The sequence below is a fragment of the Lepisosteus oculatus genome, chromosome 6 (genome assembly GCF_040954835.1).
Source record: "Lepisosteus oculatus isolate fLepOcu1 chromosome 6, fLepOcu1.hap2, whole genome shotgun sequence".
Taxonomy (NCBI): Eukaryota; Metazoa; Chordata; class Actinopteri; order Semionotiformes; family Lepisosteidae; genus Lepisosteus; species Lepisosteus oculatus.
The window spans coordinates 46938973-46955129 of record NC_090701.1 but is presented as its reverse complement, the minus strand read 5'-3'; the positions used below and the strand labels follow the sequence as shown (position 1 = coordinate 46955129).

The 16157-nt window shown below is 41.2% G+C and overlaps 1 protein-coding gene across 5 annotated transcripts in view; it reads right to left on the bottom strand.

Moving 5' to 3' along the window:
- Positions 1-16157, bottom strand: part of spidr (scaffold protein involved in DNA repair) — a 119477-nt gene that overhangs the window by 92317 nt on the left and 11003 nt on the right. For 4 of the 5 annotated variants that reach the window (XM_015353745.2, XM_015353744.2, XM_015353742.2 and 1 more), the window contains exon 6: positions 60-286. In XM_015353745.2, coding sequence (XP_015209231.2) covers positions 60-286 — 227 coding nt within the window. Of the gene's footprint in view, positions 1-59; positions 287-10951; positions 11024-16157 lie in introns of those variants that run through there. The other variant, XM_015353746.2, reaches the window with a different exon arrangement.

Here is a 16157-nt window from a genome sequence, read left to right as displayed (position 1 = left end):
TGGGAAACGGCTAAGAAAAACGACAGGCAGGATAATGTGGGAAGACAAAAGCCTCAAACCTTATAAATTTATTTTTCTTTTTGGCAGAATCTTCCGGGGTCTTGAAGCTTCTGTCCTCCTGTTTCTGAGGTGTCTGCAGCAGAGCCTGAACAGACCTGATCCAGGCGCTGGCCGACTTCCCGCCGGCCTGGCAGGGCTTGACCGGCGGGGGGGCTTGACCGGCGTGCAGCTGGGACCCCACACTCTCCCCATCGGAGGAATAATCGGAGATCTCGGCCTCGGCGACCTGCGGAACAAGACAGCAATCTCCAACCAGCCCGTGCACAAATCCGGACCTCTCATCAATTTTCTGTCACCATGTTCATTTTGTAACACTTCAGCAAAAGCAACAGCTCCTACTGTATGTGTAAAAATGGAAATCTCTTCTAAAGTTGAGCCACATTGAGAAATGGCCACTGAAACCCCTCCGGCTGTAAAACACTTTACTATACAGTGCCTTGCAAAAGTATCCATTCCTTTCCAACAATATCCCTTTTGGAAAAAAAAAACGGCACTATCTCATGATTGTTTAAGTTTTGTCTTCCTATGCTATTAGAACCCTAAATAAATTAAAGTGCACAAAATTACTTTGATTAGTCATACAGTCAAGACCATGGCCTCTATCTGTGTGTAATAATAGCGGTTCACAGGATCTCAGATTAAATGTGTCTCCGTAAGGTCCCTGAATGTAAAGCAAAGACTGAAACCAAGGCGTTTTGAAAACGCTTCAAGGAAGAGAAGCACAGATCAAGCATTTCAATGACACTCAATTTCCATTTGAGCATGGGGAAGTCGATGATTGAGAAGCGAGAGGCTGTTCCCCCCCAGATTTAGCAGGTGGTCTGGTGCAGGAAGCTGGTGAGGGATGCCACTGTTTCTTATCAGAGAGGACTGGGAAGTGAGTCAGGGTTAGCAGGAGGAATGGATGGAGGAAAGCCCAGGCAGCTCTCCAAGGAACACCTGCTTCAGTCTGCTAAAGACCACAAACTGGGGTGAAAATTCATTTAAGCGGGACGATGACCCAAAGCTACACTGGAATAATAATAACATCACTTTATTAACCCTTTACAATTTCTTGCATTAGGAATTGTCTTTTCGAAAAACCCCAGCTTGCTCTCCATGAGACACACAGACAGGGAGAGAGCTTGGGGTCAGAGCGCAGGGTCTGCCATTGTACGGCACCCCTGGAGCAGTTGGGGTGAAGGGCCTTGCTCAGGGGCCCAACGGAGTAGGATTCCTCTGCCAGCTGCGGGATTTGAACCGGCAACCTTCCAGCCACAGGCGGGGATCCTGAGCCACAGAGCCACCGCTCCGTCATACAAAGTGGATGACCATGAGAGGCCCAGTCAAAGCCTTGACCAGACGTGCATGGGGAAACTGGTAGCAAGACATGAAAATCAATGCATCAATGATCTTATATCCACTTATCAGAGCATGAGGGAGTTTTCAAATAAAAATAGGCAGAATTTGCACCATCCCAGTATGCAAAGTTGATAAAGAACCCAACCAAAAAGACCTGTAATTGCTGCCAAAGGCTATTCCACCACGCATTGACTCAAAGGGGTGAGTAATAAAGTAATTGGTATTTTAGTTTTTTTCTTTGCAATTTTCTGGCATTTAACTTCTTTTTCTCATGAAAAAGTGTCAGTTTCTGCATTCAGCTTTTGATTTAAATCTTACCTTGTGTATAATGTGTATAAACTAAATGGGACATTGCAGGAAGAGTATAATTACTAAGGCACAAGATGTCTCTTAGCCAGAGTTTCTTCACTGTTGGAGAAAGCAAAGCATTTGCCATTCTGCCCACACTGTTTTTCATTGAGCTAAGGAAACAATTTTGGTTGGTATAAACAATAATATGTACTACACTATGGGAATTATACTCATGCCACATGTATTGTTTGTTCAATTCCTCGGAAATTCTGTACAGTAATGTTTTTGGAGTGGCATTTTTAATATGTTAACAATTATTTCTTGAAATCTGGAACTGATTTTTTATTTTATTTGTTGGCACACATTGTGTGGTACTCTGTTACTATTCACAGGAATTTATTTTTAAAACCAAAAGCAGAACATTTAACCTTCTATTAGTTCAGATTCTAAAGCATTCCTTGGCTAAAAAATCACCCTTTAATTCTATTTCAGTACCGATATGCAATAATTAAAAATCATAATATATAATACTTTTACTGCAGTTCAAAAGCACTTGCCTAACAGATAAAATATCATTAATCTCTTATGATGTATTTAATTCATTCTATTTGGGAAATGACCTGTATAAATGCTGAATTCCTTTATAATACCTAAAAAGCAAATGCACGCACTTTTGCCGTTTTTGCTCTAGAGGTTGTTGATTTATGATTAATGCAATATCTGCAATACATCAGACATCTGTACAAGCATAAACAAAATCACAGTAACCAGCTTCAACACATGTTGTAAACAAGTCATGCTATCCTTCAACCACCGCAAATAAAAATGAAAACACCAGGAGGGTTTTAATTGTGATTCCACCCCCACCCCCCCAGGACTCGAAGTCCGACTCGGGCACGTTTCAAAGCCCGGCAAATGTGCAGCATCATCGTGAGGCTCCACCTGTCAGAACAAGGAAATCGGTTCCCATGGAAAAATCCAGACCGCCGCCTTCTCGTCATGTGAAGACAAGATCAACATTCCTCACCCAGCCTGCCTACGCGCTCTCCTGTTTGAATGAACTCGACCTCGCCGGGCGACTCGCCAGGGAACAACGTCACATTCGAGCTAGCAGCCGAGAACACTATGTTCCTGGCCGCGACTCAAAAATGTGCTCGCTCTGTGCTGGGTGAATTGTTAGCATCTATCCTTTGCCTGTGAAATCTTTTCAATAGCCTGTTTTTTTTTTATCGAACAAACAGTAGTAAAGTCAAGCTACGACAGAAGACGGGACGTTTCTAGCGATTACGTAAAGTGTACTGTACACATTTGTCTTGCAAATCTCTTACTATTACAGTAAGCCCAGCAGGTAGAGTCTACCGTTTCCCACCTGCCCCTTCCCAGAATCTACCTGCCGGCCGCTACAGCCAGGAAGTCCTGGTTCATAAAACCGCGTGACTCATTTCCGCCCATTTAAGGAACCTTTGTGAAGTAATGAACAAATAAGTTTAATTATTTACTTCCTGAACTCGGAACAGTATTATTCAGCACTTATCTGCTTATGCTAATTAAGCAGATAACACTATCTAATAACACAAGGAAAGCTATTGTTAAAAAAATAAAGAAAATCAACTATTTATAGCCCTGGCTTACCCCCAATACAATGTTCAGACAGATATCGGGAACGCATTAACTATTAGAAATTAGAGAGGGGCCATTGAACTCACATGGCTCATTTGATGATTTTGCATCTTAAGCAAACGATGATCCCATCCAGCTGTTTCTTGAAGGGACAAAAAAAAAGTTTCAACAGCACAGCTGAGCAGGTGCAACAGTTCCACCGCCCCCTCACACCCCTTCATGCAAAGATGAGGCTCCCGTTCCCAATTCTGAATGCAGACCTTCCTAGTTGTGGATCTGAGCACAGAGATGGCGTTTCATTATCGGTCCTGAAAGTGTTCTGCGCAGTGGACTTTTGTCGATGCCTTACGCCTGCATGAATTCCACTAGTAGTTCTCTCCGCTTGAGAATAAAGAGTTTACGCTAACCTGCCTGAGAGTGTCCCTCCTTCAAGACCAGGGACCCACCTTGCTGTCATTCTTTCAGTTGATTCCAGAGCCGCAATATCCTTTTTCGCAACATGGCACCTGATACAGTACACAGCATTTAAATAAGGAATAGCTTTAATATAACCCCCCTTTGATTTAAAAAATGACATTTTCACCTATTATCTTATTATAGGCTTCCTTGTTTCTCCTCAGCAATGCCTGGATGAGGACACTGATGAGTCTACATCTCAACCCTTCTCAGACGTTTCTTCTCCAAGTTATCACCCCTCTTGTCCTACTGTCCTTCTGTCAAGTGACTGTTGCTGTATTAATCTCTTTTCAATTTAATTTTTCAGGTGCCTGCACGGTCATGAATCTGACTAAAATGTCTGAGGCTTTTTGCAGTACTTCTGCCATTTCGTAAGTATTTATTACTTCCTCATGTTTTCATCAAATGTCAAATTGAGAATTTGTCTATTAGCTATATCAATATTCTGAGCGATTATGTCCCTGTAGTGCTCCATTACGTACCATACCTTAGTCTAGGTAGAGCCTTCTCCCTTGATCATAATCATCATCTACACTGATATGATGATGGTATTCTTTACTCACTTTACTTCTTCTTTTACTATTATTTTGCAGTAATAGTGCTGGAAACAACAACCTTCACCTTTTCTAACACCATTTTAACTTACCCACAACTCATCGTGCAAAAGTTATATGATAGACTCCAGGGGTACTTTCTTTAATTCATGTACAGATTCTGTATGTCAAGGATTTATTTAATTTATCCACATATAACTCTGCCTGTGATACCATGTTACATTATTATTGTTTGCGATAAGCAACAGTTACAGCAGGGGAAGGTACCAGCTTCATATTCAGGCTGCACATGGATTTCTTGTTCTCTACATTTCTTCATCTTAGCTTTTACTCATCTTCAAAGTTAAATATATTTGATATGGGAAAACATGACTAGCCACGCAATGATGACCCCATCCACAAAAATAAGCCACCCTAGATGTTTCATTTTGGACTGGTGCAAAACAGATTTTAGTTAAAATAATATTTTATTCTGAAAAGAAGTCTTTGAAATATCACTATCATGTGAATAGCATTTCAGATTCTATCCAATTAACTGTACATAATTCTGAAATATCAAAATGTTATTTGATATTAAGTACGGAATGGAGTATGGAGTCAAAAATGAACCACAGTTTCTACAGTGCCTTGGGAACCAACAAAACTATTCTAAATTGACTTCACAATTTGGGAAAGTGTATTTTAAAGAGTTCTCTTAAAAACCAGTGCCTTTTACCATAGTGTGCAGTACCAGTGAACAGTAGTGTACTTTTTAACTTTGCATCATTACAAACCTAATAGATTAATAATATTCCAATTTGCATACTTCAATGCAAGAGGCTTCACACTTAATAGAGGAGAGGTACCTGTATTAGAAATGTATATCTACAGCTGTCTACTTTTCTCCACAATCTGCACATCCATGCTCTCACCTATACTGACACACTTCCTGGAAATGTTGTGCAGAAGAAAACACTCCATTCCAGAACAGAATGTCTAAAATTACATAGAGTGTAACAGAGCTGGTATACACCAGCAAATTAAACCTGTACACATAGCAAAACTGTAACGCAGCAAAAACATGCAGAGGCAGAATAAAGATGCTTAAGAAAACTTGAAATAGTTCAGACTCGCAAAACACTACAAGACTGGATTTTTTTTTTAACCTCTAAACCCAACACTGAGTCAGGAGGGTGGCGTGCAGCCGATAAGACACCAATTCCGTTCTTCTAATGAGTAATTTTAATTAAGAGACAACCACAAATCAATATGAACACCGATACGCGAGTTTTTTCAATGATCTTCTCTCCCCCACAGTGAGTACAATGCTGCACATCAGCCACAGAGCAGGCATGTACAGGATTCGTATAAGACATCAGAGCTGGAAACAGACGATACCGCATTCCAGCCCAAACGTGTCACATGATTCTGTGACAAATTCGTTCTTACAGGACATCATTAATAAAGCAATCATTTCACCGCTCTACAGGAAAATAACCAGTATTACACGTCAAGGCTAGATTCACACCACGACGCAAATGAGAATTAAAACACCACCATTAATGGTATACTTAAGACAATTTTGTCACTTTCTGTATGCCTTATTATACAGTTAATCTTATGGAAATGTATGCGACACATTTGCAGGAATACATGGGTGTACATAAGTGTAGAAACAATTGCATCACGTGGCCAGAGGTCTTAGTTTTTATTGGCAATATCCGCACTGTTCGAGGGCAGCATGAAAACACCAGACACCCTAACAAAAGCATGATGTACTGAACTTTCATCATTACTTCTTCCAAAACACCTGAAGAAAAATGAAACATAATTCACAGAGTTTAACTTCACAGAAAAATATACCTGCATACACCAAAAAAATAAAACCTGATTCGGTGTGGGAATAATGTAAACTTTTTGTTTCAGTTGTTGTAAAGAGCAGAAACGTAATTATGCTGGCTTGTGAACACTTAAGGGGTCGCCTTTTAAACAATGTCTGAAAACTGAGCCCATCAAAAGGCAACAAAGAACTTGGCTCACGGTGGTGCTGCTGGCTCTTGTTACCTGTGCGTTTCGACCAGCTAGTCATTAAAAACCTGTTCCTCGGGTTGTCTCGTCGTTTCTGCCTGCCTCTCCCTCATCCCGAGTTCCATCGGCCGGCGGTGATCCAGATGTCGTCCCCCATTCAGGGCAAGGTGCACCATGGGAACTTTCAAGACCATCCATGGGGACGCCTTTTGCTGAATCGGCACGAACACTCCTGTCTACAGTATGTTACCCCGTCGCAGGTTTGCCCTCTTCCTCGCGTCTGTTGCGACCTCGGGTTAGGAACCAGCCCCGCCACACACCCATGCACCGTTCAGCCGCCCCAGCATAGCTGTGTCTGAACCTCGGCGCGTGTCTGTCTCTGGGGGCAGACTCTGGGAATGGCCTTACATCCCCCCAAAAGGTTGTGTACTAGCTTTTTGAGAAGTGGAGGAAGGCCATGCCTTTGGGGTGGTGTAATGTTTTGCCAGGAACTGCAGTAAGAATCTCTCTTCACAGCACCTGCTTAATCGCCTTAGGAAAGGTGGATCATGTAGCCGGTAAAGGGGAGACACACAAGATAAGGCGTTGCCCACTGTTACCTCAACAATGTGCAGGGACAGTACATGAAGACACTGTTCTGCCCAGAATAGTAGGCAAGTCAGTCTTCTGACCAGGGAAAGGATTGGTGATTGAACACAGAGATGTGTGGACATCTGACTTCTGCCTGCAAGGTTCAAGTCAGACAGGACACATGAAACTAAGGAACGAGTAAAGAAGAAACATTGCGTTTCTTTTCTTCTCTTTTCAGCATGGAATAAATCTTTACTTTCCTTTGCAGACTACGCTTCCTGATGCAGCTACCCACTTGAACTACACATGAAAATATGGCCACTGTGGCCCAGCTGCCACTCTTGACATTAATGACATCAATACAAAACAAGGTGTGCACGTGAAAGTACAGAATGCAGTTAAGTATCTCAGTTAAATTGAGGAAGCAGGGCTGTTAAATCAGGTGTGTATATTTTTTTGTGCTCCAAAAGTAAAACAGCATTTTTTAAGGGTTTTTTTTGGCCCAAAGTCCAAAGTATGCCAGGTTTATGGCAAGGTGACGTATGGAGGCAACACTGCACAACTTTTTGATACATTTCCAGCGGTGTCAGCAGAAAAACGCATGCATACATGTAAATAGCACTTTAGTGAATGAATTCAACTGAAGCAGAAACATCCATGTTTTTCCCACTGTACAGAAAGGACATGCGCCAACATAAACAATATAACCATAAATTGGTAACAGACGTTCTGCCGCTAGTCTGTCAGATCAGCACTAGCAGAAGCAAAGCTTAATCAGGTTTTATCTAGAATTTGCCGTTTTGTTTTGTCAAAATGACCAAGTGTACATAGATACTATTTTACACCTCTGCCAATAATAATCATTGAATTTCAAAATGAAAAAATCTTGATGGTAAATCGTCTGTCACTGTGTAACCAATATGTCTGGCTTTATACAAATCTGTACAGAAAAATGCAACTTTTAACGCATTATAGTTTACAGCCTACAAACTGGATGCGGAAAGAGTACACGCCCCCTCCTCACCCACCCACCCCCAACCCCCATGTTGTTAAATGAAGAACTGGCAGTTCCAAATTTGGGGTGGAGTATTAAAAAGTCAATTCTGAATTAAAAAAACTGCAGTGTTGGCAATTTCTCATTTCAAATCTGTTTTCCAATAAGACATTTAACTAAAAAGACTGGATACATTTGTTTCCACTTCATGCCACGGCCCACACTGGTGTTTTAGCTTAACTCTGCTCTCGTAAGAAACTCAACTCTTTCAGTCTCTTGCAGTGAGCTAACATCATAACTAAAATGGACCAAAATAAATTGAAGACCTGTTGAGTATCGAGGCCACTTAATCCAGAGAGTTTAAGTTGTTAAGGCTGTTATGGATGGAGGCATTTACCACAGAAGATGCTTGGAAATAATATTCTCACTTTTCTTAAACAGCAAATCCCGTACTTAATTCTTCAGTCTCTCTCCTATGATAGGTGACAGGCCTGTTGCATGTCAGCCTGCATCTGGAAACAAAAGGCATTTTTTGCTACTGTATGTTCTCCCCCCTTCAAACACCTTTAAAATAGTGTCAGGATCTGCCAGTACAAGAAAGACTAACATTCAAAAACCAGCTTTGTGCTGCACAGAAGCCCACCTGCAATCTTCTACAGTGGCACTCGGTTCACCATACAGTATATTGTGTGCTCTGGTAAACCTGTAAATGCTCCAAACTAAATTCCATGAATTCAAAAACAACACCTGGTGCCTGGGGTGGACAGGAAACATCCAGGCAGTGTCCTGGTTTCTCTGGACTGGTCCGCTCTAGAAGCCGACCTGGGTATGTGACACTCAAGAATAACCTTAGCAGAAATAAGCATTGTGCCACATGAGGAAGCATTTTGTGCAGTTCTAATGCATGTGCAATGGTCACTTGTAAACATCCATTCATGGTAATAACAGAGGTCACCCCAGCTGTGCTCAGACTATAAAACGTCCTGCAAAACCAATTGGATTGAATGCACCGTGGGGGAGACACCTTGTATGTGCGTCTTATTTGGTGCATCCTCTGAACTGCTGATTGTCATACAGTGAACTCCAGGTTTATTTTCATACCCGATGAAAAAAACATCATACAGTAATCGAAACAGTATTGTACAGAGCAAAGTCATATTGGTCATAAATAATTAAGTCCAGAAAACACAGGGGTAACATTTATTCACATCCCTGTAGTTAATCTTTTGTAAATCCTCCACTGGCCTGGATTACATTGAAAAAAAAAAAACGCCTCCCGTAGAGCGCTCTGATGTTCTGGCAACTCCATTACTCCATAAAGAACTGCACTAGGTCCTCTAGTCCCTTCGTTTCCGTTTGTGAACTGCCTTTTAGAGTTCAAAGATCGCCAAAGATCTGACTGGACTGATGTATGGAAATTGACACAAGAACATTTCTTTTGTGTGCAGTTAATCATTTTCTTTTTATAGATGCACGCTTTGGATTTACCATAAAAGCTAGAATGCCTCTTTTCAACCAAGCTTGAGCTATTTGGCAGAGGAGAACTAGTTGTTTGGCCAGAAAGGTAGCTATTGGCATTTATGATGCCCCCCATCTTAACAAGGGCTCCTAGACCCATGAAAAACAATACCCTCGATAGATTTAAAAAAACATCCCAATACATTACATGCCTCTGTCGTTTTTCACAGGGGGCATGGGTGTTTTCTCAAATGAGCACGTCCAAGAAGCTCAATGTTCAATTCATACGATTTCAATAACTCAGATCTGAGAGGCCTCTTTGTGTGGTTCACCCTCAGCAGAGGCTTCTTCCTTGCAACCCAGCCACGAACGCCGACTTCATGCAAGCAGGATCAGATGAGAGTTCTGCGCTCTTAGCACGCCGTAGATTCCAGGTCAATTTAACAACAGTCATCTCTAACTGTGACCTCCTGGACCACTTGACTCACAACCCACGGTGGGCAAGATCAAGTCCTCTTCCTGTCAAAGACCACTTACCTGTGGTCAATGGAGAGCTCTGATCTGAGCCATGATGATACATGCCAATACTGAAATGCCTTGGAGGCCTCTATATAGTTTCAGGGGCCTCCATTGCCTTAACATAGAGCAGAACGTTATTGAAAACTTGTTGTTCTTGGATTTATTATATAGGTGTGTTTATATATGACCCTTCCTGGAATTCAATAATTTAAGGCACACAGGACCTTGCCCTGTGCAAAGCAATTGTGAATAAAGTAGAACATTTAGGTTTAAGCAAGACATTATCCATTCCATATTTCTTTGTTAAATTTTTTGTTACGACTTTATAGGGGTATGAGTTAATTTGGAGGGGAGGAGGGCACTGTAGCTGTTACTGAACTGTTCCAAATGTTTTTACACTACATTAATGCTCATTAATGGCTATTGATCGAATACAATCACATTGCACGCAATGCAAATTGTAAACAAATAAAAAAGAAATTCTTATGTCAAATGTTAAAACATTCGTTTGTCCTCCGAAACCAAGAACAGAAAGTCAAGCAGCTTTTTTTTCCCCCAACCAAGAATGAAATAAATTTTAAAGCCCTGAACAGATTAGGTTCTTGCTGAATTACGAACTGTTCTTGGCAGTGAGATTTGAGCAAAGCCAGGTGTCCGTCACATAGAAAACTTGGCCCTGCTTCTCTGCTCCCAAATAACTCAGGCTCCATCACTGAACTCACCCTTCAGCCTTCAAAACAGAAGAATTCCTGTACAGGAAATCTATAGCTGTGTGCTTTGCAGTGATGTTTCCTGCGTGGTAAGGCCCCAGGAGGCAACCGGGTTCAAAGAAACCAGAACCGTCAAAGGCTACTGATCCACAAAGTCATCAGTAGCCTCTGAACACTCTGAACACTAGTGGAAACTACAGTGTGGGAAAGTAGACAGAACAGGTTGAACAAGAGGCACTTCCTCGCACAAAAGGTTGTGGGAGCCTGGAACAATGCTGAGGAGGACCTTAAATCAGTTAACATCTACCAACCAAACATGCCTGACATGCCAAGTATGATCCTCCCATTTGTAAGCTTTCTTAAGCTCTTACCTGGCTACGTTCACATTTTTTATGTTTCTGGTGGCGGAAACCTTCAAAGTTCAGCATTGACAGATTCCCCAAACATTGCTCGGCTACATTTACAGCATGCCTAACTGGAGCTGCAATCCAGCGACATAAATTTAAAATGTATGCCTGTGATGTCACTGTTGTCACAATCAACCTTCCCTGCGCCTGGCATATTTCCAACCCTGAGCCTGACTCTTCAAACTCAGCGACGCCAAATGTACATTCAGCACTGGTTTCTTTAAAAAGACTAATATGATCTAACACACATCATTTGCCTATTACCACTTTAACGAGTTAGAATTTTCACATTCTTTCGTCTGTCCTTTATTAACTCAGCTACCTGAAATAGTAACATATTTCAAGTGAAAAGCCATATAATCCGATTTACTTCTATGCCCGTTCCAGCCGATGAAAAAGTTGAAAGCATGCAGGCTCCTTGCACATAGGCAGTTCTACAGAGGAAACCTGCCAAGACCCAATAACAAATACTATCTTACAACCCAGGGGGGGTCACAAAATAGTGCAAGCTCCGGGGACACTGAAGTATCTGAACTTTGCAAGCTCTGACTCACTGGGTTGCTTGCCAGACTTTTTAGCACTTCCAAGCCATATGTTAGCAAATTTCTAGAATGAGGGGTAAGAATAGCTCCCTATAAGAAAGACTTGACTAATACACTGATGAAACATTTTTTCAACAAATACACTAACTTTCCTTTACCTAAAGGTTATCCAGGGATGATCCTGGTACAGTAAATCACAGTTACACATACAGTACTTCAGACACTCAGTTTAATTATGGAGATACTCCTCCTGAAGTATTCTTCTAATCCAGATTTGATGCTTTTTACTGGCAGGCTGCTTTATTCACTTATTGTTATTACACTATGAAAACACCACCTATCAAGACAGTAACCTTCCCTCTGCTTAGAAGAAAAACTAATGCATCATACTGTAACCTGCTTAGGCATGCATTTCTACCACTTATTTACCAAGGGTTTTTAAATAAATAACTCCTAACCAAACACTGAAAACTCTAGCCACATATTAGACACACTAACGCCAAGTCAATTCTTTGTGGCTGACCTCAGTTGTAAAATAAACTCAAGTGCTCAGCAGTGGGCCACTTCTCTATAAAGACTGCTGCAGACACAGGAGGATAAAGAGGGCTGATAAAGAGAATTATCAAAAAGTTGACTCAGGAATTTCAGGGACTGAAGGGATTCGAAAGAATTTCCACATGAATTCCTTGTACGAACAACTAGGGCACTGGATGGGGTGCTACGGCCGCCGTACAAAGATACAGTTTGCCTTCACACACGCAAGACTCTCACTCACTAAAAGCTATAAAAAGAAAATCTTGAGAATGTGAAGCACATTGATGCATGTGCTTGTGAAAAACATCCTTCGTAACAATTTAATGATTTTCTTTTCCAATGTGTGTTTGCTTTAGAAAGAGTAGTAGTATGACTTTAAGAAGCACTCGAAAACGATCAATCTAAGCTACCAAGATCGGGTTAGCACAGTTTGTTCTGCAGTGTCTGATAAAGCACTCGGTTTCACAGAAAGGTGCCAAGGTTACTGTTCTGCAGTTCTAGATCCTATCTTGTAGTCCAGGTTTGTTGCAAAAACTGGGCACCTAGAGTTTGCTCCCACACGTTTTCTTAAACAACTGTGAAGAAAACACATACTTCATTATAAATGAACGAGTAATAGATTTATTCCATGCTGAAAAAAGAAGAAAGAGAACACGTTTCGGCCGTGAAGCCTTCTTCAGGTGTCGACACCTGAAGAAGGCTCCACGGCCGAAACGTTGTGTTCTCTTTCTTTTTTTTTTTTCAACCTTTCTTCAGGTCGACACCTGAAGAAGGCTCCACGGCCGAAACGTTGTGTTCTCTTTCTTCTTTTTTTTCAGCATGGAATAAACCTATTACTTGTTCCTTTGCAGCCTACGCATGCTGACGCAGCTACCCACCTTCATTAGAAATGGTTAGGTGCTCATTTTACCAACAATGCAGTCCATTCATGACTATTCAGGACATGAGATTCTCTGGGTAAACAAAATACATACACACCACATAAAGGGTGCTTGGGTTTTTTTATTAAATAAAAGATACATCAATGAACTACAGTACGTGCTACATGTCGCACTCTGTGTTTCCAGTAAGAAGCTGGCACACTCTGAAAGCACAAGGCTTTAGCCAGAGAAACTCGTTTTTCCTGGATGATGCTGGTCTGAAGGAATGCAGCCTTTAAGATTTTATCTATTTCAGTTTTTGTGAGCAAACAGTTCAGCAAATGGTACCATTAAAGAAAAGACCACAAGTCTGAAGTCAAAAACTTAAAAGGGTATTAATGAACACAGGACAACAGAGGCTTTAAAAACAGAACATAGCACCCTCTACCAGATGAGCCTCCAGTGTCTGGTTCCAATTTATACAGCCTGTTTGAACCTGGTGAACCCATTAGCTTATTAGAGCTTGCAGTATTCAAGATGTATAAAAACATATCATCCAGAGTCAAGCATTCAAGTACTTTTTATGAGATTTTTTTATTTCTCCATTTCCTGTTTTTTCTAACTGCACTTCCGAACCGTACAAATTGGTTTCCCAAACCTACAGACTTTCAGCTTGCCTACATCACGGCTGTGTCGCTCGAACTATGAAAGTAACGAATGATTTTCTCAGCCAACTGGGTATGAAATCATCATTTCAACAAAGTTCAGAATCCTTCCACATAGGAATGCTATATAATAATGAACATATACAATGAAAGAAAACTTTCTAGTGGCAATGGCCTGTTATGTGGTTTTGTGCTCCACGATGGTGTTTCAGGTGTCGTGGCCCAGGATACGTCTCAGATGAAGCACCCTGCAGTGTGTGAGAAAAGGACATGGCTTGGCACTGATACTGAGTCCCTACTCTAGTCACTGGCTAGAACTGTAAAAATGGGATTTCCATTCCTTCCTTTGAAGCTTTAATTTCAATGTGGAGGAATATGCACTATAGGCAAATATGTATATGAATATATGCAATATGCACTGGAAACACTGGAACATAGGACAACTGTATTCAATTCCCAAAGGGTCTAGTGACGTGTGGTCTTTGCTCTAAACTGTTTTTGTTTTTATTCTATACAAATCACACTTAGCATTTTTCTTAAGGTCTTCAACACTTGCATCGTATATACATTCACTTCATTAAAAGACAGTCACCTAAACTACTCGGAGTCGGGTTGGATGCATTACAGCTATGCTGTTAATTAAATGATTCCCCCCAACTATTTAACAGAGTGCTGGGGTGGAACTGAAACCAGAAGACTCTAATCTCTCCAATAACTCACTGCTTGAAAGAAACTGTGCAGAGGAATCAGTTCCCTGCTTTTGCTCTTGGTCTACAACCCACTCTATTCCTTCAGTCAGGTCATAACATTTAGTGACTTAATGAAAAGGGAACACAATTAGGTCTTTGACAGAATCTGCTGCACTCTTAAGAGACAACATTTCACACCTTTCATTTTTAAACAGTGTTTCAGGTTATCCTCACACATTTTTGTGAGATTCTGGATATGGGGCACGGCCTTTCCCAAACAATTGAAAGGGACTTTGGATAATAAGTCAATTAAGGATTCTCATCGTACTGTATAACCGAGACAGACGCAAAACAGAGTGGAGGAAATTCCAGTGCCCAAATCCCCCCCTTTTAATGTAAAGTACTGCAACTCCATCTCTTTCGCCTTTCCACTTTGGAACGCTGCAAAACGCAGAGACGCTATGTTTCCGCTGCCGCTGTGCCTGTTTGTAGAGATCATATGAGAAGCAACCACTGGCTGATGAAGTCATGTCTGAGAACCAGTCACTGCTGGATCACGAAAAGCCCAACCAAGCCAACAACTTCAAAACTGAACCTAAAGAAAGACAAAAGTCTGTCAGCTCATTGTTCTGTCCTCAAACCCCCCCATTAAAATGTGAAAATATACCATCAGCAGAGCAATCTGTGGTGCACTTTTCAGACTGTATTTAATCCGCTAACTGGAGATATCCCCACAGATCAGTCTCTGGATTACCAATACAGATGGTCATTACCGACCTGAGAACTAGTTATTACTGTACTAGCATTCCTACAGTGCTCCTGCCCTGCCTTGCACAAACACCACTACCAGAGTTATTGTAAGGAAGGAGATTAAGGCTATGACATCATGAAGCATGCCTTTCTGAATCATAAGCCTACTATTCACAACACAAACTATCCTGCACAAACTTGTTTTACCCTGTATTCAGTGCAGGCACGGTAAAGATGGTAATTAAGACACACCAGTCATGCTAAATGTGAGAAAAGACACTACCTGGCCACAAAAGCCCCAAGGGCTTTTATTTATTTAAAAAGGAGATTTGTATCTACTATTAAAGGGTAGGGCTACACGCGAACCCTGTTCAAGTAGTTAAGCATAATCCAGCAGATCAAAGGAGAAGTGGAATGAGACTAGTCGTATAACGAATGTGTCTTTATTGTCTAATTCTGGATTTTATTATGCAACCTGCTGGAGTAACTTTCCATTTCTGTTTCTAGTTATTCTTTCAAATATAATGTATGCCTTTTTGGGAAATTCACAGCACAGTTTTTTTTTTAGCTGCATTACCAATATTAACCTCGTATGTTCTCAAATGCATGAAAATGGGAGTCATTTCCTGATTATAATTACTATCCTGTACGTTGCCACAATGGTCCATTTTACTGTGGATGTTGCCAATTTTCTTTAATACGTAGCGAAACTGATGCACACTGCAGGGCTCTCCGGGGATGTGAAGTCATCTGCTATGACTCGCAAGGGTGAAATTCTTAACATGCCATAGCTGTGCTCAGGCTGAAGTCTCTCTGAGGATTTCCAAGTTGTATCAGCACAAAATCAGTTTCACGAACATCACAACATCCTACTATGACTCAGGCTATACAGGACTATACAGGCACTCAAGATATTTACTACATATTTCTTCGTCAAACCTTTGAGTTTGTTGAAAAGCACCCAGAAATACGTTATACTGTATTATAACCTGTAACAGAATCTCATAATGCTTGAAACCTTCTATATCCCACATATTTCAGCAGCAGCACTCTTCACTCAGCACTCCCCACTAATCACACAATGCATGGCACTCCTTTACTATTTTATTCTGTGCATTCTTAGTGATTAA